At 40.5% G+C, this 27295-nt stretch overlaps 1 protein-coding gene across 2 annotated transcripts; it reads right to left on the reverse strand.

Annotated features, from left to right (window-relative positions):
• Positions 1-1144: 1144 nt before the first annotated feature.
• On the reverse strand, positions 1145-25998 carry ranbp2 (RAN binding protein 2). Of its 2 annotated transcripts, XM_063498060.1 has the most exons (30): positions 25814-25998; positions 23148-23215; positions 22949-23060; positions 21532-21684; positions 21003-21233; positions 20698-20840; positions 19993-20188; positions 19607-19747; positions 19328-19487; positions 19028-19209; positions 18487-18683; positions 17863-17986; positions 17106-17267; positions 16565-16702; positions 16126-16257; positions 15754-15981; positions 15568-15651; positions 15283-15424; positions 15051-15145; positions 10477-14965; positions 9987-10064; positions 6341-6517; positions 4979-5065; positions 4620-4795; positions 4194-4434; positions 3616-3702; positions 3365-3519; positions 3007-3280; positions 2469-2824; positions 1145-2219 (listed from the first exon to the last, which is right to left on the reverse strand). In XM_063498060.1, exons 1-30 carry the CDS (start codon positions 25883-25885, stop codon positions 1914-1916), a joined length of 9186 nt encoding a protein of 3061 aa, XP_063354130.1. In that variant the 5' UTR covers positions 25886-25998; the 3' UTR covers positions 1145-1913. The 2 variants fall into 2 exon arrangements, with proteins under 2 accessions (XP_063354130.1, XP_063354129.1); XM_063498059.1 differs by lacking the exon at positions 9987-10064.
• Between the last annotated feature and the right edge of the window lie 1297 nt (positions 25999-27295).

The raw sequence follows: 27295 nt of genomic DNA on the forward strand, positions 1-27295 counted from the left end.
TCGGCTCCTGCTCCGGGTTCTGCTGCCACTTGTGGGTGCAGTGGTCAGACGTGGTACTACAGCTATTCTGAACTAGGAAATTCTGGATCATCACAGCACAAAAGGAGCAGCTTGTACAATCTGTTGCATGATCTGAAGCTCTTCTGAGGCTCTTTCTTTGAGATTTTTCCCCATGTGACAACCTCCATGGTGGACAAATTCTCATTTCAAGAATCATCTTTACACAATCATTGAATAAGATATCAGTCGGCAATCGCCCCCAGGAACCATTAGTTGCTGGGGGAAGATGTGTGTTCCCTGACCAGTTTACAAGTTGTTCCTGGGTAGAATTAAGGGGTGCTGCAGCAAACGCCTTTAGATTTCTTTGGTTGTTAGCAGTTACTGGTGTAGCTTGCATGAAAGACACCAACCTGAGGAATTGCAAGGTTTTTGGTGTAGTACCATATTTGTTGCAGCCAGTTTTAACTAGCAATTGGCAGCAAACTACAACCATAGTTTTCAGGGGGGTTGCTTGTCTCTAGGCCTGTGTCACTGGGGCTTTATGTTTTGTGCATGACAGATTACAAAAATGCCCAAACTTCTTTTTAATGCTGCAATTATCTGACTAGCTTTATGGCTTAACTCAACACTTAACCATTGAGTCTAGAGTGGATCTTTTATATACAGTCTGTGGACCAGGGATGGGCAATTCCAGGCCCCTCGGGCCGGTGTCCTGCAGGTTTTAGATCTCACCTTGGGTCAACACACCTGAATCACATGATTAGTTCGTTACCAGGCCTCTGGAGAACTTCAGGACATGGTGAGGAGCTAATTTAGCCATTTAAATCAGCTGTGTTGGTTCAAGGACATCTAAAACCTGCAGGGACACCAGCCCTCGAGGCTTGGAGTTGCCCACCCCTGCTGTAGACACAACTTAATGCAACTACTCGCTTTAAGCTCTGAATTAAAAAATACCAGTGGTAATGCAAGTTTCCAAATAGTTTGATGCTCATCCATGTTGTCACATTAAAGACCTGAATACAAAATCTTTTAAGTGGTAAAATAAAGTTGATAGAAGTCTAAAACTACCCCGAGTGAACCTGCAAACTGTATCAGAGCAAAATGATGTCAACAAGGACAAGCCATAAAACCATCGATTATTCGTAAAGCAACTTTATTGTTTAATAATAAGCATATTTTGGTACAAGTGGCACCATTTCAGCCTTTATTTCTCTCAAACTATACATGAAATGGATCCCCTTTGTAAAATTCAAACCATATTATCATTGAGCCACCACAAAGTGAGATTACTTCAGGTTGCATGGGCACATATGAAGTCCAATTACCTGCATTGTGGAATCCATTGAAACAGAAAAAAATCCTGTGGGCGCCCAACAGTTAAAAGTACATGGAGGCAGCATTTGGAGGAAAAGGCAGGGGAGCAGTGGCTTAAGACTTGTTCAAAAAGGGGAAAAAAAATACCAGAGTGGAGCTCATGGAGGGAACAACTGCATTGAAACAGAGCACATGCAAGACAAAAAGGAGGAACAAACATTTAGAAAAAGAAAAAAAATAGTCCATGTACATTTATACACACAAAATACACGTGAGAATTTATTGACAGATGATAAAGACGCAAGTGCAAAAGTTTACAACATTTGTTCCAAAAGCCTCCACTCCTTTACCAACTTCGCTTCTGTTTTTGTGAATATGTCAGGACAGTGAAAGATTATCTAATTCAAGGCTACTGTGGACAAGTTTCTGTGACGAACAACTTAACCAGCAGCCCTGTGATCGGCGCCTTGTGACTAAAGATTCAGTTTTAGCAGGAATGTAAGTACAGCACAGGGTACACACTGCTCTCATCCAGTCTCAGCTGATCTTAACTTAATAACCTACACCAAGCCGTAAAGCTTCATCTTAACATTAAAACGCTACAGCTGTCCGCAGTCTGTGATGATGATCTTCTTTGTGGGAGTGCCTGTCTTTGAGCCCAGCTCTCCCATCTGCTGCACCACATCCATGCCATCCCGAACCCAGCCAAAAGCCACATGTTTGAAGTCCAGGTGTTCGGCTTTCTTCAGGGTTATGAAGAACTGCGAGTTGTTGGTGTCACGCCCGCGATTTGCCATCGACAGGATGCCCGGGCCTGTGTGCCGGACATCAAAGTTCTCATCCTCAAACTTGTCGCCGTAAATGGACTTGCCTCCTGTGCCGTTATTCTTGGTGATGTCACCACCCTGAAAGACCAATGGAGCACTTGTTAGTGATGTTAGAGATTTTCTCCTGAGAGTTTTCTTTTAAACAACAGGACTGATTTTCATGGCATCAATAAAATACTTCATACATCAAATTGCAGAGCTGTGCTATGATTACAAACAGCAACCAGGGTGTATTTTTGTCAACCCAGAGTAAATTCCACTTTGTTGTAATCAAACAAGTTTTACATTCATCTGATCTTGAAAGTCCAAACCCTGATCTTTCCTCACCTGACACATGAAATCTGGTATGATCCTGTGGAAGATGGAGTCCCGCAGCCCGAAGCCTTTCTCACCAGTGCAAAGAGCTCTGAAGTTCTCTGCGGTTTTGGGTACAATATGTGAGAACAGCTCTATAGTGATTTTGCCCAGAGGTTGGCCATCAGTTGCCAGCTTGAGGAACACCTGTGGGTTAGTGTCTCTGGAGTGCTCCTGAATTCTGGACATCTGTGGCGAGCACAGAGACGAAGCATCACCATCAATTTGGCCCATCCGGTTCTGACACTCGCAGAAGATCTTTTTGAAGGATTCGGCTATTTCAGGGGTTTTGAACTTGGCCGCCAGCTGCTCAATCACACCTTCGCCATCTGGATAAACAAAAAGGGGGCGAGGAGAAAGAGAGCAGGTGAAGAACAATCCACACGTTGCCTTAAGAAATAAACACATGCAAGTGGTTTAAAAATCCAAGATGAATGATTATTAGTGAGTATTTACAGACAAATCACACAACGCAGCACAATACAATGTCACATCGATGCTGTATGTATACCTGAGTAATCAGTGGCAGTCCAGATCAGTGCGTTCGCTGAGGCGTTCATGGGTTTGAGCTCCATCGCCTGTGAGATGTTGTGGTTGGCGCAAACCCGCAGTACCTGTTCTCTTCTCATCAGGATTCGGTAGAAATGTTTGGTTGGGTGGAAGAGGATCTTGATGTCACCGATGCCGCGCTCCTTCCACTGGCTGATATCCCGGTCCCATCGATACAGTTTGGCGCGCTCCTTGAACAGGATCTCCTCGTCCTCCTCTCCAGACTTTGTCTCCACCTGAGTGATAAATACAATTTTACGGAAAATAAATACAAGTTTACTAATTGTACTAAAATGTTAGGGCTTAGCACGTTTACGTACCTCGGGCAGAGATACTATGGGCTCAAAGTGAATGTCCACATTTTTAGGAGCTTCTTCTTCATCACTTCCCTCCTCATCAGCATTGGTTTTAGGCTGAGAGGTCACTGCAGATCCAAACACTGTTGCTCCAGCATTTGCCCATGAGAAATTAGCATCTACATTTTTTAAAGGGAAAATTAAAATAATTAGCAGTGAAACAAAACAACAGTCCAGATAAACAACTGAAGAAAATGTTTAATGTTAAAGCCAACCTTTTGATCCGAATGCAAATCCATCTGTATTTTTGGCCAACTCAGCAAAAGAAAAGCCAGATGCATTGAAGCCAAAGGTGGAGATGTCTGCAGCCAGAACAACAAAGACATTAAATACTTAAAACCCTTTCCCCCCATATCTGTCAAAGTTAAAAGGTTAATACTGGGATGATGTATTCTCTAAGTTCATAAAGCACATTAGAATCAAGCTGTGTTCAGAGTGATAAATGAAAATATCATAGAGAATTCTGAAAAGATGGTACCATAATTATAACTTTCACAGGGGGAAAAAAAGCCTTTTTAAAATCATATTTTGGGGTAACTCATTTGAATAAGTCTTCACAATAACTCCCCAGAAACATTCTGAGTATAAAAGAAACCATGTATCCCCTCAGCTGAAATTCTGTCTGTGCAAAAATGTATTCAATATTCATCATCCAAACTAGCTCCTCATTTTAACATTTTTTTCAAATTAAAGTTAAAAGTTGGAGAGAAATCCCATAAAGTATGTGGCTGAAGATGGAGAGTTATATTTCATTTGAAAATACTCATGCCGTTTTTCACACTTTTTTTTTTACCTCGACTTGTTGTAGCAGTCAAAGATGCAGATTTAGTCTCAGTGTTGGACTCCAGCTCGACACTCTTCTTAGTTGAGAGGTCAATGGGAGAGCTGCTGCTTGGAGTTGCTATGGTCTGTTTGTCTGCTGTAGATGTGCTGTCGGCAGCCTCTGCTCTGCTGGATGATGGCCCTGATGCTGGCATTTCAGGGGTCACAGCAGGACTGCTGGAGGCTTCGTTAGATTTGTCTAACTGAGCAACCTGATACACATTTCCAAATTAATAACATGTTCCAAATTCATACCCATCTTAAGATGCCTATGAGTATTACTGACAGAGTAAAATAATTGATTTAAAAAGTTAGCATTTGTTTGTTTTCTTAAAAACAAAAGTTGAGTTTTCTGCTTGTATAATCTGAATTATCTATGTAAATTCGGAGCCATTACCAGGACTTCATGTACTTTGCGGACTTCTGTCTCAAAGTCCTCAGGCTTATCCTGGTCCGGGTCGCTGTCCGTGGTGCTCAGGCCACAGAAGAAGGTGGGTGGAAGCTGGAGGCTTTTGGCTTTTTTCTCCTCCTCTGGTGTTGGCTTCTTCTCCCACACCACCTGACAGTCTGACTCTGAATGCAGCAAACAGCACGTTTAGGCTCAACATCAACATAACATTTATTAAGGTACACACATTTTGGCTATAAGAGATCGACATAAAAGCCTTTAACATAGTAGCAGAATTTAACCAAACCAATTGTCTTTTGAAAAATGAGTTGGATATAATAACATGTAACAGGGTTTAGACTACATACCATCACCACAAGCTGCAGCGTTCTTCTCAGGAGGATCAGGGTAGAGCTTTCCATTCAAGGCCTTCACTGCTGATTCGTAGTCTTCATCTGAAGTTTAAAACAAATGTTTCCTTTAATTATGTTTGCAAAGAAAATTATAGCGTTTGTTCAGACTTCAACCCATAATGAATTAAAAATTAAAGGCAATTTTGTATTCTCAGATTTAAAACCAAAGAGGCATTACTGAACTTTGATGTCAAAGGAGAAACCCCCCCCACCAAAAAAACAAACAAACAAAAAGTCCAATAAGTCCTTTCTTAGCTTTCTGAATGGGACAGTTACTAGTTTGTCTTATAAAAGCAGAAATTACAGTTTCAAATAATACAATTTAAATAAAAATTCACTCCAAATAACATACTTTAATTAAGGTTAAGGTTCCACTTTGATATTTATGTCAGGACAGATGTATATCCTTATAGAGAAATACCGTGCATCACATTTTTCACCCATTTAAAAGGCTGTCAGAGATCCTGTGGAGTTTCACTAACAGCAGCACTATGGAGTCAAATGTTTGATTCGTATAAGGTACACATTAGTGTCACTGGTTTCACACTACTCTGCTGACCAGTTGGCAGCTGTAACAAGCCAAGCAGACAAAGAGTAATAAAAGACAGCCGATGCACTCTTTACATGGAGACAACTGGAATGTTTTTGGTATAAATGATTGAATTACCCAACCTTTAGCTGTATCAGGTTAGATGTGAATTGTAAATGGACCATTAAATTTTCACAGCTGCTCTTCAAAGCTCCATCCATCTAAACTCCCAGCAACTCGCATGATTTACTGTTTGGTTTTTTGTTTTGTTTTTTTTTAAACATTTTTTTTTTTGTTTAACAGAAGATGGCAAAATGTTTCTAGGTGCACTACTGCTACCTTCTGGCTCTAATAGCTCATTACATCATATGTGGGAGCAGTTCAAATATTCTAAATAAATTACCAATTATTAAAAAGAGTCATGTACATCTCTTATACCACCCTTATTTCTCAAAACTGTCAAATAAGGTGACATTTACCAGTGCCAGCAGCACTTCGGCGGTCACATTCATTTTTGCACTGGATACATTTTTTGAGGTTCAAAAGAAAGGAATAAAAACTGAAAAGCTAACAAAAAAATGTCTATATAGCATCTATGTGCTATATTGTCATTTTAAACACTGGTATCCATTTCTGTCCAAAACTTTAGCATTCTCACTTTCTTACATTGTCTCCTGGGAATGTTAACGATTCACAAATAAGCAGATTTATTTCAGCGAGTCATATGTCATATGTACAACCACTGATGTTCACTTTAACAAACTCTTGTTCCATATCTTGGGTCTCACCGTCAGTTTCGTCATCACTGATGTAGCCTGGTTCATTCTTGTAGCAGAAGAAGGTGATGGGCAGCTGGAGCTTCCTAGCTAAAGCTGCCTGCTCAGCTGTGGGTTCCCTGACGTACACAATCACCACCTCCGAATCCTCATCCGACCTAGCACTGCTTGCCTCTGCCTGAGGGGATCCTATGATAGATGGATATGATAGGAGTAAACAAGTCAGGCTGGGAAAGAACTGTTGGAAGACAGGCCAAAATGTAAAAATTAAAAGCCTTTGCAACCACAGGTGTTAATTACACACACACACACACACACACACACACACACACACACCCACACAAAATCATGCACAGCAAAACAGAACATCATGCATTTGATTTACAACAGTGAGAGACATGTTTTATAAGCAGAGGATATCTCCATGGTCTCGTTTACACCACTTACTCTTGGACGCATGGTATCGTAACATTAAACAGCATAAATACCTGAGCTTTAACTCTAATTAGCCTTTGCTGAGGTAAACATCACTGCCAGAAATCAAACCAGATGAGGAATTACATTCCATGCTGTTGCTACAGACCCAGCACTAAAAATGGCACATGTGACGTTTGCACAGTGCATTCCTCTCTAAAGCAACGCCCTTTGCTCTCAGCTCACCTTTCAGAAGACCTTTCTGCTGCTAGTCTAACTGCCCCACACTACAATTGTGGCATCGCTGTACTCTTTAATTTGGCCTCTCTGATATATACAGGACATGAAATGAAGCGCAGTGTAAGACCTTCAATCCAGACTGAAGACTCATATGAAACAATAACATAAATATAAGTGAACATTTATTTTTTGCCAAGTCAAATCAAAGAACCTACGTGTTTCACTTTTGTACAGATTGTCTATAAGAGATGGATGTAGCCACCATGAAGTCACTGACCAGTTTGTAAAGCTTCGAGTTGAGGTCCACACTTCTCTCCAAGTTGAGAAGTGTGGATCTAGCCATGATGCCACCCATTTGTTAAAGCCTTGAGCTGAGGACTTTCATCATCTAGGTGTTTTAAAGCTGAATGTGACAAAACAAGGATCTGATCTGGCTGCAAACCTGAATGCTCACTGGTCAACAATTTGTGGTTGACAGCTCTTCAATTGTGGTTAACCCTGCTCCAAAATTGACTTAATGTTATAATTAGTATAATCTGATACTAGCAACTGAGCCCATAAAGGCATCAGGAAAGTGATTTTCTATTCAACCCCAAATCATTTTAAAACTACTGGGCGCCCCCTGGTGGCCACTAAATAGAAATCTGTAATGTTCTGTGTTGAAGTTGCTTTTAAGAAACGTCCATCTTTTATACCGACTCACACAATTTGTACAAGTGCCTATACTTCACTGACATTTGGTTACCAAAAGCTGCTGGTCTGTTCCTGTTTTGACACCCCCTAATGTAGACCAAGTTCCAGATTGAATATATGAAACATGATGTTCAATGAGGCTAAAAACTAGCGACGGAGATCTTCAAGAAACTAGAAAGTGCATTTTCTGAAGAAACTGCAGTGTGAATGCTTGAATCTGAATGTATGCACTGAAATGAATTAATTGCTGAATTTTAAGTTAAAAATATTGAATGAGATGAAAAATACAGAAATTATAACCTGAAAAACAAAAGTGCTGAACTGCTAAAAGCTGACAATTACAGAGAAGAAGTTGGAAAATAGCTGAAAAGTTTTTAAATAAAAATTTGAAAAACCTAAGAAATAAGAAAAGAAAATTTAGAGTCAAAAAACATCTGAATGAATATCAAAACTTCATATTCTTTGAATAACTGAATGACTAAAATATGATCCCTCCACTTGAATCCATACAGTTTTAAAAGTTTGTGACTATCAGCTTTGAAAGACACGGTGCTGTAAAGAGAACATCGAGGTCTTCGTTTTGAGGGTAAAATGATGGCTGTAGAGCAAACACTGTGGACACAGCAGCAGTTTAAAGAGAAGTGTTTAAGATGAATCTTGGCACAGTGAGAGAGAGAGAGCTGGTTAAGCAGGCAGGTGTGAGCCTGGTTGCTATAGTGAGTGCAGCCAATGGCTCCATACACACTCACAGACATGCACCTCACTTTTGCTGCTTAAAATGAACAGAAAAGTCTGGCCGAAACAAATCGCTCCCAAATGAAAAGTACAAGTCCTATTGACAAAATTCTTTCACCGTGAGCGACAGCAAAGTCTAGTCTACCGAATTCTCGGTTTTCATGCCTGTGGAGTTTATTATATGGACGTGGTGACAGTGGTGACACACCATGCTCTTCTGATTTTCAAACGAACCTTCTGAGCCATTTTAACATTACAGTCTATGGAGCAGTTGGAGGGAGGAGGCTGTGCATTGGTGACATTTATGAAAGAACCATAACACCTAGTACAATAGTAAACACATTGGATGAAAGAGGACAGCGATGGCTACGTTTTGAGGGTAAAATCAGACCGGTAGAGCAAACGCTGCAGACACAGCAGCAGTTTTAAAAAAGATTTTAAGATTAATTTTTTTGCTTCTCTCACTGTAGCAGTTGAGCTGTCTCACTCTAGCCCCAACATTCCGTCCCATACACACCCATTATAAACTCTGAAACGGGTGAAAAAACATCATGAAACTTAAACTGGAACTGAAGAAAAAGTATAATAGATATTGAAAAGATAAATACAAATTGAATAATTGAATGTCTCGGCTTCGTTTTAAAGTTTGAATGGTGGCTCTATGTCAACGTATGTGGAAGTAGTAAGAGTTTAAAAATGAGTGAGTTGAAGTAGAATTTGAAGGGTCTCCCCATTGAAATACATGGGAAATTTTTGTTGAAAAAAGTTAAATAAAATTAAAAATATAAATGTTAAAAATGAGAAAAATAGAAGCACACCATTCCAAAAGAAGAGGAATCTAACGGTGTTTGAATGGTTTTTCTAAGTTGAACGGTTTTGAAGGAGTAGGAGTACAAAAAACGTACGGAATAGATAATAAAATAGAATAATAAAGATTACAACAACAATACTGTGAATGCTTTTACAAGCATTCACACTAATTAACTTACTGATGTCATAGATCAAGGGAGTAGTTGTAATTTTCCCATTCAGGTCTACACAATCTAAATTCTTTCTGCAACCAGAATAGTTGCCCCCTCCTGGTCAATCTAAACATTGACCACATTTAAGGCAGTTACATTTCAGCTTCACCCTTCAGACAGAGGGGCTACCTCTATCTTTCATCTACTTTCAGCTAATATAAACAAAACTGCGAGCCACACTATGAAAATGACACTCATATGAAAAGATTGTTACATTTAATTCCTAGTTTACTTTTTTCCCTTAAATATTTCAGTGCTTTAAACACCATTTCCATGATGATTCAGATGAAATCAGATTAAATATTTTCTTTTTTGCATTACTTGCGTGCAAAACTGTTTAATCTTGTGACACAGGTGCTACTTAAAGAACTACAATTAAAATTACTGAACAATAAAAACTGCACCTTCACACACTTGGCATGCAACACATTAGCTTGACTGTTTTGTTTTGTTTTTTTTCTCCACTCCGTGCATCCAGGTTATTTCTTGTAGTAGTAAGGGCCAGCCACGTGACAGCTGAGAAGTGTTAACACACACTGCAGTGATTAGAGTACCTGGGGGTTCAAATTGGGTGGTTGATGAGCTGGTCCAAAAAGCCATTGGGTTATCTTTGAAAAGCCTAAAATCCAGCCCTAAAGGATGGTGGGTTGTTGAGTGAAGAGAGACTAATTGTGAGGCTGGTGTCATAATCAGAAAATGCCAAAATTGACTGAAAAATGTGAAATACTGTAGCTGTGCAATGACTGATTTGATAACAATGTTATTAACCCTATGGATATGTAAAATATGTGCAGTATAGTCATGTTTTTGTCTCTAAAATTTCCACTAAATGTGCATGTTGCAAAACAAATATAAAAGGGCAGCATGTCGAAGGAGGAAATACACTTTGTGTTCCAGTTAAAAATGAAAGGTGTGGGCAATGATGAAGCAGTGAGATGCAGATGAAATAGGACGATCGGGTAAAAATGAAATGAACTGAAACTGTTGAGATACTCATTCAAAAGTAATGCAAATATAATTCAGACCCCCCTTTTTTCTTCTTACCTTTCTCTGGGATTTTGAATGCAGGAACTTGAAGTGAAGTCTTGGCAGTATAACCAGAGTCGTTGGCTTTCAAACCAGATGCTGTAGATTGCTCAGGTTCAGAATGAGATTTAGGAGTGCCAAAAATCTTCTGAAGGGTATCAGTGCCAAAAACAAACTTTGGGGGAGACACCACAGTCTTTCCGGGATTGACAGGACTGTGTGACGCAGATGCACTTGATCCAGTGTCTGTAGGAAGCTCAGTACGTTCCTTAGTCGTCTCTTCAAGAACGGCAATGGCTGCTTTGCCACATACAGCTGGAGTGGTCTTTGCAGATCCTGGTGTTCCACTGTCTTGTGGTGCAACCACTCTAGATGTCACTGGAGTCATGAGTTCTTTTTTTCCCTGAGCAACATTGGCTTCCTCAAAGACTTGTTTGAATGTATTTGCGGTTTCTTGCAGCTTGAATCTCACAGCCAGCTGCTCAAGCTTGCCCTCTCCTTCCTCAGCAAAGTCCAAAGCACTCCAGACCCAGGCCTTCTCTGCACCCTTCATAGGTTCCAGCTTCATGATTGGACTAATCCAGTGGTTGGCACAGATCTTCAGCACCTGATCCCTTCTCATTACCAACCTCGCTCGTTTGTTGTCATAATTTTGCAAGATCTTGAGGTCTCCAATTCCTCTCTCCTTCCACTGTTTTGACTCTTTATCATAGCGATATAGTTTGGCTCTGTGACTGAAGATCACCTGCTCATTTTCCTCTCCTGTAGAAGTCTCCACCAAATCTGGCAAGGGGACCACAGGTTCAAAGTACTGGCCGTCCCGCTCTTCATCCTGGGTGACATCCTGCTCGTCATCAGTACCCACTGAAGCTCTGCTCTGGTTGAGCTTAGCAGGAGACTTTGAGGGGCTGATGCCAGGTTGAAAGCTAAAGCTGAACCCACCAGTGGATTCCCCGAAGCGGAATAGGTTCTTTCTCAGGGGGCTGCTGGCAAGAGGGGAGGCATAGACCGATGCGTCAGCCGTGTCATCTAAAGCATCTTCTCTGAGGTCGTAGTTGTCCCACTCCAAGGTAGGGCCGGTGGTGTCACCTTGGGGCTTGATTACAAGGCTTGAAATGTCACCAGCTGTTGCAATGTCTCCCTGTGTGTCATTGTCTTTTATCTTTGTTTTCTCGTCAGTCAAAAATGATTTCAGGTCTTTCAAACCAGACTTCATTTCCTCTGCCTTCTGAATGAGGTGTGCTGTTCTACCTGTGTCAACCAGCTTGTGGGGGGTTTGTAAAGGGATGTCCAAGAGAAGTCTCTGACACTCTTCAAACTTTTCCTTAAACTCCTGAGCAAGCTCAGGGCTTTTAAACTTGGCAGCTAACTGTTCGAGTTTAGCATCTCCATCAGAGAAGTCATTGGCCAACCACATCCAGGCTTTGTCTGAGCCTGCCAGGGGTTTAAGGTTCATGGTGGTGGTGATCCAGTGGTTGGCACAAACCTTGAGAACTTGTTCCCTTCTCATCAGCACCCTTAGCCGACCATTTGTAGTGTTCTTCAGGAATTTGAGAACTCCCACACCACGCTCTTTCCATTGACTGGTACCCACATCAAATCTAAACAGTTTGACACGCTGAGAGTAAAGAACCTGTTCATCCTCCTCCCCAGTTACCAGGTCCACCTTCTCAGGCATCTGGATCACTGGTTCAAACTGGATGTCATCATTTTCCTCTGTTTTATACATATCATCATCCTCCAGTTTATCTGAGGCTTCTGTCTTGGTGGGGGTTGCTTGGAATGATGTGAACAACTGCTCACCTGCTCCAGAGAAACCTTTGAATTCTGGATCTTTCGTGCCAAACTGAAAGTTTCCTCCAGCAGATTTAGCCAAGTCTGCAAAACTGAACGTATTTGCTTTTCCAGATATTAATGGATTTTGTTCTTCCTCCGTTTGCTCTACTGAGGGTGTAGAAACAGTTTCTTTCTCCTTGTGCTTGTCAGCTATACTTTTGAGCATACTGGAGGCTGACCCAGATTGAGTCTGATTATCATTTGAAGGGGATTCTTTTGGAGGGTCTTGAACACCAAACTTGAAGCCACCAGGCCCAATGGGCATTGAAAAAGAGAAGCTTGACGAACTGATTGTACTAGATCCAGTCTGGGGAGCTTCAAATTTGAAAGAAGCAGGTGAGCTTTTATCTTTGCTCTGACCAAACTGAAAGGTGCCCCCACTTACAAAAGGTATTGTAAATCCAGTTCCAGCAGGCTGACTTGACGAACTCTTTGTTCCAAAGGAAAATTTTGAGGAGGACGATGAGGAACTAGTGCTGCTTGTGCTTTTAGCGTTAGGATTTAGGGTCTGACAGGACACACATTTATCAGCAGAGGCTTCGTTTCTCACGAGACAAGTGTCGCAGTCCCATTCTCCATCCTTCTTACCAAATCTAGCTGCTAAAGATGCATTCTCATTTGGAGCTTTGCAGGAAACACATTCAGCAGCTGATGCATCATTTCTGACCAGACAGGCATTGCAATCCCACTGCCCATCTTTCTTTGCAAAATCAGCTTGTGGTCCCGACACCGTTGGAAGATTTGACCCTAATGAAGCCCCCTCTGTTGGCTTAGCAGCAGGGTTTGGACTTCCACAGGATACACATTTACCAGCAGAGGCTTCATTTCTTACTTCACACACATCACAATCCCACTGTCCAGGCTTCTTACTAAACTTGGCAGCAACCCCAGCAGAGTCAACACTGGACAGAACGGGTTGCGCTGCAGGTGCACCAGCAGCTGGTGCAGCTTGTGCTGCGGCAGCTGTTTTAGCCGAGGGTTTAAGAGCTTTGCAAGAAACACAACTGTCTACATTGGCCTCATTTTTTATAGAACATGATTCACAGTCCCACTGCCCTGGTTTGCTGGTAAGTAGGGCTCCAAAGCCACCAAATGTACTGGAACCAGTGTCTGCAGGTTTTGAGGAGCTGAGACCGAATGTGAATGAAGAGGCTACAGAAGATCCAAAACCACCAAATCCAGTAAATGTGGAGCCAGAACTACTTGGTTTTGCTGAATCAGTGCCAAATTTGAATGTAAAAGAACTAGGTTTAACTTCCCCAGCAGCCTGAATGTCTGGCTTTGAAGAGGCGTTGGGATTAGGGCTTTGACAGGATACACACCGTACGTCTGTGGGTTTATTTCTTACACAGCACACAGAGCATTCCCATTCTCCTTCTTTCAGTGCAAACTGGGCTGCAATCGATTCAGAATCTTTCACGGTTTTTTCCTTCCTCTCCTGTTGATTTGTCTTGTCAGGTGATTTGAGTACAATCTTCTGGGCTTCCTCAAACTTGGCTTTGAAAAGTGCTGCCTCATCTACAGTTTTGAAACGGATGGCCAGCTGTTCAGGTTTAGGCTCCTCATCTGCATAATCAATAGCATTCCATACCCAAGATTTATCAGAGCCGGCATTTGGTTTCAGCAACATATCAGGCGTTATGTAGTGATTTGCACAGATCTTAAGGACCTGTTCCCTTCTCATTAAGAGGCGGACCTTGCCTTTAGTGCTGTGTTTTAAGATTTTAACATTGCCGATGCCCCGTTCCTTCCACTCTTTTGTCTCTGTGTCAAATCGATACAATTTTGCCCTGGTGCAGAAAATCTCTTCCTCTTCTTCCTCACCCGTTTTCACATCTACCTTATCGGGAAGAGGGACAATAGGTTCAAAGTGAGGCCCATCTTCATCCTCCTCAGCATGAGTACTATCATTGTCACTCTCCACTGCCCGTTCCTGCTCTGCTGTAGGCTTTGACATTCCAAACACTGGCTTGGACATGTCCCCAAATTGAAATGGTTGATCCACCTTCCCAAACAGGCCTCCAGTGGCTGTGCTCTGTGCAGAATCAACAAATGAAAAGCTGGTAACATTTTTGTTTCCAAAGGTGAAGATGCCCGTTTGGGTGGTGGGCTGCTCCTGAGTTTGTGGTTTCTCTGGAACGGTGTCTGTTTTACTGGGAATGTCTGATGTGAGAAGGCCAAGCAAACTTTCACTGTGCTTATTTTGAGAAGCTGAGAATGTAAAATCACCATCATTGGATTTAAAATTGGAGTTGAATTTAAAAGCAGGTGAAGGTGTTGACTGGGCAGTTACACCTGTACCAAAACTAGGCACTCTGGGGACTTCAGCGGGTGCCTGCTGGCTGAAGGAGAGCTTTCCAAAGTCCATGGGCTTTCCCTCAATGTTCTTTGGTTGTTGAACAGGGACTACAGGTGGCTTGGTGAAATAGCCAGGTTCAGGTAAGGTAGGGTTACTGGTTTGTTGGGTAACACTCTGGCCATAAAAATCTTCACCATAGGGTGAAAGAAGACTTGTGGCTGGTGATTCAAACCGCAGAGGTGCACCAAAGACTTGTTCTTGAGGAGGGTAGATGCAGGCTGGGGCTGTCTGCAGTGGAGGTGTATGCGTGGGCTGCTGGTAGGCATACATATGCTGCTGAGGTGGCATGCGGTTTACGCCATACATTGGGGTCTGTGTAAAGATAGAATAAAAATAAACTTAACAAACTCCATTTTTTAAAGCATTAAAGCTTGTTCAGCATTAAAATGATGATTACCTTGGTGGGGGTTACATTTGCTGCTGTGCGCAAGAGATACTGAGAGTTGTAAGCTTGTGACTGATTGTAGTACACAGAGGGGCCTGTGGTGGCAACTTAAAAAAAGAAAGAAAGAAAAGAAAAAAGACATGCAAAAATGTTTTATGTCACTAAACTGCTAGTAAATTAGTAAATTAAATCTTGTGTTTAAATATAAAATTAATCATGTTTCAGATCCGCGTATCATACTGACCTGTTAGGGGGGCTCCATGATAGGACTGAACCGGGGTAAATGGTTCCTGCAGGCCCTCAGCCCCGTAAGTCTCGCCATACATTTTATGGTGAGGAGAAACTGTAGTGCCTGATGAGTTGTGTCTCAGATCATGAACCTCATTCTGTAAAACAGGAGCATCATGTGAACTCAACCTGAAATGTATTGATTTAATCCAAACTGAAAGGAACACAACAAGTAACAGTGATCACCGTTTAAAAACAAGGGACAATGTTACAAAATATTATCTTAAAAATTAATTCTGACCTTAAGGGCTTCTACTTGCTGACATAACATCTGAAGGAGACTCTTCTGGTCCTCCACCCAATGAGGTTGTGTTTTGGGAGAAATCTAAACAAAGGATGTGAATGAATTATAAAGAGTAATTGATTTTTGTGTTTGACTAAAAATACAAAAACTGAGTCATTTAAATAAATAACAATATGGACCTACCAGTCTTTTTGAAGGAGAAACAATGCTTTTGTTTGGAGAGGGAGTGGAGAACTTAATGTGGGATATGGTTGCACTAGTTTCGCCGAGATGAGCAGGGCTGGAGTGGGCTGGTCCTCTTAGGCCCCCCTCTTCCTTCTCATCCTCTTCATCCATGACCTCCCCGTTCTCCCCCAGCTGCTGGTTCACATCATTTAGGAGGTCCACAACTTCCTCCATAGAGACAGGCAGCTAGGAAAGAAAAAGTTTAGACTTTAATTTCACACTGCTTCTACTTTAGCAAAAAAAACAAAACAAAATAAAGTGTCACAAGTTAAACATCAGTCATACAAATTTATAGTTTTTGTTTTTTGATTGTTCCAAATTGGGACTTACCTTTTCAATGTCATCTGCATTGGCGCTGTAGATCTTTGACAGGTATGCCCTGAACTTTCTCAAGAACATGATGCACCTGTCTTGAGTCTCCTCAACACCATTGCTGGCCTCTTCTGACAGCCGCTGATAGATCTGCCAAAAAATAAATAAATAAAAAGAAAAGAAAAAAAAAATCACTATACATTCTAGAATAATAAAATATAACACCTCTACAAGTGTTAGAACCACTAACTTAAAAAACACTGGACTGTATGAGGTTTAATAGTCAATATTAATTGAAAATCTGTTTTTTTTAATTTATTGTTTTTAAGAGATAGACTTGGACACAAATATGTGTCTTAAAAACAACAACAACAACAACAAAAAACAAAAACCATAGTACCCAAGCGCTTCTTGTGGTGTGAACAATAAATCCAGGTATATATTTTGTTACGCTTACTTGAGCTAAATGCCAGATGGAGGACATGTTATTGATGCTTTCCAAGGTAGAAATGGCCTCCTCTGTTTTCCCTTCAATGTCAAGAAGAACTGCATATGCTATCCTTGCTTCCTCTTCGTAACCTTTCACAGAAGAAATCTGAAAAGAATGCAAAAGATAAATTTATGAACCAACGTGGTACATCTTGGTCCTCTCACACTGCAAATCCTTTAATATAAAAACAAATTCTATTAATGTGAGGTGATCAAATTTGCTATTTGCTAGTTTTCGTGGGATTTATACAGACCCAATGAGGTGAAGTGCTGACCTAAAATCCTACTCACACAAACCTTTCTGACCTTTTTGACCTGACACTTCTGGATTAAATGCAAATGAAAGCATTTCACTACAATATGTCACCACAGCAAGATAATCAAACAAAGAGGTAAACTCAAACTGATTTTCAGGTATAGCTGAAAGTGTCAAGGTCTTTAGGGACTAAACCTGAGGCTAAACATGACAACTCTACTTGGATGCAAAAAGAAATGAGAACATTATTAACCTGAATATCTTTGGAGGGAAAGTGTATAAAGAGAGGGTCAAGAGGTTCTGGTATACTGCGTCTGTTTTTGATCTTCTCCAGCAGTGGAAGGGCAACTTTCCAGTAGTGGACACTGCGGCCAATGTACTCATTCTGGTCATAGTAGGAGTTCACTCCATCCCCCTGGTTATTAAAAAAAACAAAACAAAACAAACAAACAAAAAAAAACCCACACAGAAATTCAGTCTGGCACATGAGCAAAATGGTACACAGAAGCCTTTTGTCACAACTCATTTCTTAGTGGTTTTAAATCCAGCAGACACACAGCCAAAGAAGTGGCACATGTGGCTGTTTGGACATCTTGCACTTAATTCTGTTTAGCAGCTGCAGACTGAGTGACAGAAAGGAGCAGGTGTGAAAGCCGAGAGAGCTCCGAGTTACCTACATACTTTTAACTGTCAGTGCAGCTTGTGACTGTAGATTACTGCTGTCTTTTTAAAGCATATGGACTTACTTACTAATAAAGTAAGTATTAAATAAAGGAAGTTGATGACATTCATGCAGCACAGTCAGAATATGCTGGTTTTCCCATTATAAGCTACAATACAAGGGGTACAAAGGTACAAGGGACTAAGATGAAGATTTCTAAATGCCTTATTTTATAAAAAAAAAAAAAAAAGCATTCAAAAAGAGATACATTAGAATTTTAATCACTTTACGATCTGGCAACTCACTGAGTTTAAGCAAACAGTGTATGCATCTGTGTGTGTTTCTGTACCGTCTGGCTAAGACACTGAGCCCAGTGGATGACCAGCGCTGGTTGAAGCCCATTTTTTTCTCCAGCTCTCAATGTGCTCAGCCCATGCTGCACAATCATTCGTAGCTTTCCTGACACACCAGGTCTGCAAAGCAAAAGGCCACACATCAAAAACACTGAATATATGAACATAGCCAATAATGGGACTATAAATTAATTGCAGTTAAATGTTAATGTACTGTTTTGATAGGTTCATGTCACTTATTGAAATGAAATGAGGTTTTAGAAATGGATTTTTAAATGAGTTTAGCCCTGTTAAGTACAGTTTTCTAAGATTTAAAACAGACTACAGATAATGACCACTGATTTGAACCATTTTGGGAAAATACTGAGGAAAAATACATAAATACATCAAAAAACAATTTGAAAACCAGAATAGAGAGTTGTTATGCAATTATATAAATCACAGAGCTAAACATACAGGAACAAGACAACAGACAAAACAAACTAGACTCAAATCGGGAGAGATCCTCAAAATAGTGTTTAAATCAGTTTAAGTAAACACAACATAACCAATCATATCCCTTTTGCTTATGCCATAGTTCTGGATGTTTTTCCATTTGGCTCGACAGCACTAGTACTCACGCTGCTCGCTTGTGAATGAGGCTGTAGATGGCATCCCACCACTCCCTCTGTCTGTCAGTGGTCAAGAGGCGGAGGAGAGGAAGAGGGAGGCAACGAGGCTCAAAGAGCTGTTGTTGTGACTGATTGACTCCAGCGCTGATCTTTGCTGTCTCCTGAAGCTGACAGTGGCTACAGAACACCACACCATATAGAAACACCTTGATGGAGCAAACAAGAGAGAGAAAAAACTTTAATACTGAAAGAAATACAAGAACAAAACTGTGTTTATAAATTAAAAGCAGTGCTGTTGGCCTGTCGAAGTTTCATTTTACTTCATTTTGTCTCCTAAGACTTTTGCACAGCCTGCTGTAAGTAAAGTGCCAACATAAGTTCATGAAAATGAACCAAAATGCAACAAAAAAACTCCAGAAGTCCAAGATCCAGATTTTCTCTGAAGTAAATCCTTTTATCTATTTATACATTTTTCTGTGCTTTAGCCAGGAGAAAGTTTACAGAGTATGTTATGACCAGTGCACACAGAGCAGGAGCAGCACCACCTTACCTCTAGGTCCAGCAGGCAGATTGACTCTGGCGCATTGGTATCTAGTTTAGAGGTTTCCAGCGTAAGCCGAGGAAAGAGCTGCTGTAACCATTCCCGCAGTGGTGGTCTTTGGTCCAGAAGGTTCCACTGGAGTCCCAACCAGCTCAGATGTTGCAACTGACCACTGTGGAGCAAGATGGAGCCTAAAGAGAAAGCAGCAAAGTTATTATACTACTCACTACTAAATGCTTCTTTAACTTCAGGGGAAAACAAACAAACAGAAATGGTTTTTAAGTATTCAGTTAGCTAACTGGTTTGTACCAGTGTCCCATTTGGCCAGTTGAGAGAGCTCTGGAGCCATGGCAGTAAGGGAATGAATGTCATCATTGGCGATAAAAGACAATCCAGCAGAAGCCTGTGGACCCCGCAGGAGGTCAAACAGGGAGTCCTGACCACTCCGGTTCCCGAAAGCTTCCACCACCTACCAAGAGAAAAATAATTAAGCAAATAAAACACTGACGCACGAATGATTGATGTTCATGTTGACATAAAAACACTTCAGTGAGAATCATGTGAAATCACATATAACCAAGGTCAGACCTCACTGATCAAGGCAGATGAATCTGTACTCAGATTGAACAACATGTGGCCAGCCTGGCTCTGTCGGTCATTCGCCAGCAGCTCCAGAAGCTGTGGGGCTGTCTGATCTCTTTTGGTCACTTTTGTCTTTGGTCTGGGGACCTGGAGGAAAAACAAACTTTAATTTAAAAAAAATAAAATAAAAACAAAACTGCATAGCGTTCACTGAAAGACCACAACTAGGTCCTGAACAAGTTCATAGAATTGTTAAGTCCTTTAACCTTTGCAAGTCAGGCAAAAAAAAAGGTAAAAGGGACAGCACAGTAGCACAATGGTACAACTACTGAAATATATTTAAAGTAACGACAACATAAGTAAATGAATCTGGTCATTTGGTGTGTCACTACCTGATATGCCAGTAGGTAGCACAGTGCAGCCAGGTCACGAACAGCCCTCCAGGTTTGTTGGCGATCCTGAACCAGCTTAAGCAGCAGCGTGCCTGCATGCAGGTAGAGGTGCCCTCTCATCTCCACAAACACCTCAAGGAGCTCGTCCGCACTGCGGCCTGCAACGCTGCTCAGTGCCTGCATAGCTTGGTCAAACCTACAAGCACAATGCAGATGAACAGTTTACAAAAAAGTTGGAATGCTAAAAACACAACTAACAACGAAAACGTTAGCCTTTGTTGAAACAGCTGCAACAATTTGCCTTTTTGACTTGTAAATAGTCAAAGCTTGAGACTTATTTGCTTCTCTTTCCTGTAGAGCGAGGTGCAAACAACACCTAACACAGCTACAAAACAACGTGTTACACCTAAATAGACTGAACTTTTACTAAAGACCAGAAGTTAATGTGATTCAATTACATTTTATGAGGTTGGCAAGGTTTTCTGACATCAGTAATGTTTGAGGAAAAAAATCTGTGTGTTAACTTTTAACCATATAACTGTTTTGTTTTTGTTTTTTTTAACTTTAATACAATGACACGTGGCCACCAGAATACACGGGAGAAATTACGTTGTAAATTACTCCTTAATTACAAAAAAAAAAAAAAAAAAAAAAAAGCCTCAGATTTTAGTCCAGTTCTCTTGAACAATCCAGGACCCGACTTACTCTCTAAGTGCATCTAGACTTTGCTGCACGCTGCTTTCAGATAGTGTGATTCTCAGCAGGCTGCAGCGGGCCAACAACAGCTCTCTCTGAAGACGTCGACTCATCTTCTCATTGTTCAAGATGCTGGGCTGAGCCAGGTACTCCTGAAACCAAAGTCATCCATTCTTTAAAAAAGTTTATGCACTTATAAAGGTGAGAAGATGAGTATAATAAAGGCCCAAAATAGAAGTACTTAAAGCATACTGGTCCCGCCTATTCAGGTACACTTTAATTTAGCAGGACACTAGTGCAAAGTCCATACTAACCTTCAGTGTGCGCACCACCTCAGTGTACCAGTCCAGACTGTTGCGCAGCATGGCTCTTTTCTCAGCAGCCAGGCAGTGTTTAACAGCCTCTTCCAGCCGGCCATCCTGACGGAACAGCTGAACCAACTTCACGTTCACTTGGGCGTCAGCCGGCCGCGCTGCCAGCTCCGTCTGAAGGAGGTCGAACAACCGGTTCCAACCCTGCTGACCCTGACGACTCAACAGGCGCTCCTAAAAGCAACAGCGCCAATGAACAGAAGACATTCAGTGTGGCATTTTTTCCACTTTTAATTAAGTTGTACCCTCTTCTTGGACTGTTTTTGTAAACCTAAATGACATTAAAACTCCCACTCATGAAACTGGAAATTTTAATTTAAGAATATTAAGCAAAGTGATGGACCGATCAGGCTGTGAACTAGACAACAGTTTGTTAAACAACCTAAAATAGTGGGATTACATGACTTCACAGCTGACAAAGGCAATGTTTAGTGGATGTTACTGGAGCTAAAGAAGAAAGGAGGAGCTTCACCTTAAGGTTGAAAACCGCCGGGTTTCCTGGTAGCAACTTTGCAGCTTTCTCCACCCAAAACTCTGCCCTGCTGTCACACTCCTGCTTACTGACAAGCAGCTCTGCAACCTTCAGCACCAGGTCTTTCTGGGCTGGGTTCAAATCCACCGACCGCTGCAATAGAAGCGAAAAACATTGAGTCTGAAGCTGAACATATGCATCAAAAGCTCTGCCAGTTTTTTCTCTCTCCCTGCTTTACGCTAAGGAATTAAAAACTCATCACCTCCTCTTCTTTCTCACACTGTGCTGATTATTAATTTCTTTATTACAGCAGCAACTGGAGCCGTTTACGTCCAAGAAACAGGTTGCACTACAGTCAGCCAACTGTGCATAAAAAACTCTGTGTTTTAACAGAGACCAGTGGGCCGTTTTCACCTCCCACAGGTGGAGAGAGCACAGCTTGAGTGCATTTAAAAAGATTGGAAATGTACAGCAATTATATAGCTGATAGTGTTTTGATGAGTCTCAGCACTGACTCTGAATCACTTTGTTTCAGCTCATTAACTGAGAACCAGCTTCATTACAATACACATCAGTTTTAGTGTTCAGGTGCGAATGAATCAGTAAAAAACTCCCTCAAGGTGAGTTTAATGTTCTTAAAAGTTACTGCTACAAGACGGGAGAGCAAATAAATCGCAGTTTATTTTTCTCAATTTTCCGTCATCATTCATCTTCTAGATTTGATGCTATAGCAATAAGACCTAACAGTGCCTTTGGGAAGCTGATTATTGATTCCCGAATGTCAGAGAGAGCTTGGTGATTCATCTTTTAAAAAGTAAAACAACAAAGAGCATTTAGCATTCAGTTTGATAGACTACCTAGTGCATTAAAAAAAAGAAAGAAAAAAGAATCACACACCAAAAGGCAGACGGAAATCACATCTAAAGCCTTGTTGTTTGCTGTGGGAAATGACCCATAGTAACAAAGAGGATACTTATTTTTAACTATTTTTTTTTTTTAATATTCATTCATCACAACTAACCAAATTTATTCAAAGTGCATGTGGGTAATTTCCCTTTCGTGTCCAGGTAAATGTACCAGTTTGGTTGGTGCATTTAAATTGGTGTGAGCATGAATCAGCAGTTGCACAGACAGCACTTAAAGAGCAGTTTTAAACCCACACACATATTCACTTATGTACATAGACAATTGGAGGAATTTTAGGTCAATCATCTTTCTGATTTCTCAAACAAAAAGAAGCTGAATCTGAAAATCAAAGATTGCAACTGACAGCAAATACAGGGTTTGTGGAAGCTGTTCATCATTTTATCCTTTACACAGTGTTTCTTCATTTCATACCTGAATCTTATAATTTCTTAAACCACATTCTGACACACTTTTAAAGGGAAAAATGCTTCCACTAAGATGTTCTTTTTACCTTGTAACATCCAACTGCTTTGTTGATGTCTCCCTCTCTCTCGTAGAGCTGTCCAAGGAACTTGTGTGCTTTAGGATCCCTCTCCTGGACCTTGAGATAGTCTGACACATGCCTAGGAAAAGCATGAAAGACAGGAATTACAAACAATATAGCGACACACAAGCATTGTGTCAAACAATGGAGAGGCTCACATGCTTACCTTTTTGCAAGATCATATTCCTTTGCTTCAAAGTACAATTTAGCAAATAAAAACCCTTTGACTGGCTTCTGTGGAGAGAAAAAAAAATGTGGACCAGGATGAGGAAATGGATTCATCTTGTTATGATAGTGAGAAGATGCAATTACACATGTCCTGAAGAGTTATCTGGCTTACTGGGATTTAAATACTCACCAGTACTCAGTACCTGCTTAGTAACTGTACCCAAACCCAAAGGCCCATTTTTAGCCATAAAAAAAATTAAAAAGAATACTGCATGTGGAGCTGCCAATGACTAGTTAAATCATGCCCATCTATAATTTTTATAGATGGTTCAAGTAGTTTGTTAACTGGGAATACATCAGAATAGTGAAAGATATTTTTGTTCATTATCCAGTTTTGATCAAGTGATCAGCTTCATGGTATCCCCCCCCGCAAAAAGAAAAAACAAACCCCAAAACATCTTTTATCCTGAGGAATTAACTAAATTGTAGTTTGGGGAAATTATTCCTCCCAGGGGCTAAAGTTAGTAACATCTTAGCCATCGTGATTACAGCATTACCCATTGTCAGATTTAATGCTAGCTTCTCCTACCCACCACACTACAACTATTATCACTGACTTTTTCAGTGTCAGGTGAACAACTTAGAATAAGTTGATAGTGGATAGTGCTCTTCTGACTATTCCATAGACCCATTTGAAAACAAAGAGGGATCACGCTTTCCAAACCTTAGCGTCAAAACAGTTTACCTCCCCCTCTATGCACTATGACTCTTTGGCTTCTTTATTTAAAAAAAACCCCAAAACAAAACAAACAAACAAACAAAAAAAAAAACAGCTGAAAATTCATCTATTTAGACAGGCATTTGGGTAATGCTCTTGTGCAATACGTTGTTTTTGTTTGATGTATTTTTTAAATTCCCTGTAAAGCACTTTTTAAAAATAGATTCCCATCTTAAAAAGTCCTTAATAATTAAATTTTACTTACAAATCACAAAAACATTTAATTTCTGTATGTTTGTTTAGGAATGATTTCGCTGATGAGAATACAGGTTTAAGCTCTGAACAGCATGACACCCAATCTGGTGATTTAATTCTTCAGGCAAATGTCTCCAGACTACACACATTACTGTACACAACAAAATGCACAAGGAGACATTTCGCAGGTATGTGTAGTAGTGTAAATCTATTGTCAAACAAAACTACATTTTTGTAGTTCTACTGGTGCAACTCTACAAATACCATTGGGCTAGACTGTTAATCTTACAATACCAAAGTTTCTCCCGACTCAAAACAAGCCTCTGGGAGGGTGACTATGGATGTAAGCACAACGGGACCACAAATTATTAAGACAGAGTCTGTGTTGCCTTACTTTTTACTTTTTCTATACATATTTCTGTACATTGTTACCTGTATATATACAAACTTCAGTTGCTTACCTTCGGTACACCTCCCTACCACTTTGTGTCTTCCTTTTATATTTTATATTCCCCTTGCTCTAAGAGCTGTAACACCCAAATTTGTCATCCGTGGGATAATAAAGGTTTATTCTATTCTAGAGGTCCGTGCATTTTTTTAAATTACTTTTGATCTTAAGCACACAAAGTGTATTCTAAGCTTGAGTACATTAAACCACACACTACATCAATGAACAACCACAATCCTGATGACTTTACTTTGATGTAAGACCAAAATATCGTTGGAATTACGCAAAAACAAAACCCTGACTAGGTAAAGTAACTTGAGAGCATGGTTAGGACCACTGACCACATAGCATCACATTTACTCAAGTAATTGACTGATCGACTAGCATATTATGCTGCCATGGTGTAGGTGTAGATATGTATAAGCAATTAAATCAACATCTTCAGCTGCAACATTAAAAGGATATCTACAAAACAAATTATCACGATCTCATAATAACACTAACATATATTTCCGCATTCTTTGTCCTTTCAGTACACTTTCGAGCTAATCACTATTAGTTAAGCCTCTTTCAGACTGTTGATTAGCCTGACTTCTGATGCATTCAATGTTTTCTTACACTGCATTTATTTCTCATTAAATATTCTGATTTTCTGTGGGTGTAACAGTTTCCCCCGTGACATCCGATCCAAATAAATAAACGAATAAATAATACTTAAAAAGAACAAAAACAAATCAAGAAACCTTGGAACTGTGCCTGATTAACAGACAAGTCTGTTTGCAATTAAGCTAAAACCACCAGTTTTTGAACAGAGTTAGGCTTGCTGCTCCTGATACGATGAAGCAACGAGCATTTTTAATTGTTGTCTGAACTGAAACCTCGCTTTTCCAGAGAAATGAAACTTGCACACCATATCCAACTAGCTTTGTCTCGCTGTCGTGGCTAACTAGCATAGCTGATTAGCTGGCGCTGTTCAAGGGATCCCATGCCGCGCATTTTCCCGAGTATAAAGGGGAGGACACGACGGGGCGTCATCACGCCGGCCGGTTAGCTACAGTCTTTAAGACTATCCGGGGGACGGAGGTTACACAGAGAACGACATATGAGTCAACCGAAATACCGTCATCATAATTAAAAAAGCAACGAGTGCTCATTGAACATGTGTACAGGTCGTACCTCATACCGGCTGATCTGACATGATGGCAACAGCATGCTAACATTAGCCTCGGCGGGCTTAACTTACCTCTTTGAGTGAGGGAGAGGAACTCTGTACAGAGGAAACGTAACGGTCCACTTCAGCCTTACTTCGCCGCATAGCTTCCAAGGTCAGGGGCTTCTACAGCGGCTGAATGTGATACATAGAAAACCAGAAATTCACTAAATATTTAAAACAAAACTGACGCTAACATCAGCTCGCCTGACGTTAACTCCCCATGATGGTATTGCGCAGTCTCAATGCCGTCAAATGGCAGCTGTCACGTGACTTCTTAACCAATGAGAACAAGAATTCAGTTTGACGCAGACTGACGCATTTCAGTTTGAAGGGTTCTGTTACAAATACCTGAAAATGCTAATTTCTCGAACAATTAAGCCTTAATCCTTAATTTGATAAATATTTTGGCTAACTTTTGTTACATAAATTAAATTAAACAAACAGATATTTAAACCCTGTATATGTGTAACCAATACTATTAACTTAAACAAATCATGCTATATCATGCCCATTTTTATAGGCTGATACCTTTGCAGATGTTTCCTGTCTGTTTCTGTTGTTAAGGTCTTACATCAAAAGCTGTGATATGCAATGCCCATTTGAACTTTATCAGCTACACACACATTCATCACCCATTATGAACTGAGCATCAGAATGGAGAAGTGATTTGGGTGATTTTGCATGTGACGTGGTTGTTGGTGCCAGATGGAGTCAACTGAGTATGATTTCAGAAACTGATTATCTACTAGGATTTTTACACATAACCACATCTAGGATTTACTAACAATAGTCAGAAAAAGAAAAGTCTTCAATGTTCCATTGCACAACAATAAAAAAAAGATTCTGATTCTTGTGATGCTGTAATGGTAATTATAGGCACACTTGGGGCCCTTTTGTACCAACTCAGTATTGCTGAAATGCAGCAGTCTTGAGCATTGTTGCTAATCATGTCCATGCACCTCTCTTCTGACGGTTGCTTTCAGTAGCATGACTCTCCTTGTCACAAAGCTCAAATAATCTCTTTGCTTGCTTTCTCGAACATGACAGTGAATTCACTGCACTCAAATGGCGTCCACAGTCACCAGATCTCAATCCAATAGAGTGCATTTGGGATGTGTTGGAACAGGAGAACAAATCTGCAGCATCTGCGTGATGCTATCATGTCAGTACTACTCAGCAGCTTGTAAAAGGGCCACCACAGCAGGTAATTCTACATATTTGATTTGGTAGATTTTTTGTTTTCTCCTGCGATCAAACCAGTAATCTCTTATTTATTGAAAATGGAAACCATCGTTTCAACATGGACCAAAATCTCACAGAAATGTTTCCAGAACTTTATTGAATTCATGCCACAGAGAATTAGGGCAGTGCTGAAGGCAAAAGGAGGTAGAATATAAATGAAAATACTCCAACTGGTGTACTCTGAAGATATGTATTAATAAAACTGATGTTCTTTTGTCTGTAAGTATGTATCATCTTGGATGTTGCCTTTGTTTAGTTGATATTGTGCAC

The sequence above is a fragment of the Pelmatolapia mariae genome, linkage group LG16_19, assembly GCF_036321145.2.
Source record: "Pelmatolapia mariae isolate MD_Pm_ZW linkage group LG16_19, Pm_UMD_F_2, whole genome shotgun sequence".
Taxonomy (NCBI): Eukaryota; Metazoa; Chordata; class Actinopteri; order Cichliformes; family Cichlidae; genus Pelmatolapia; species Pelmatolapia mariae.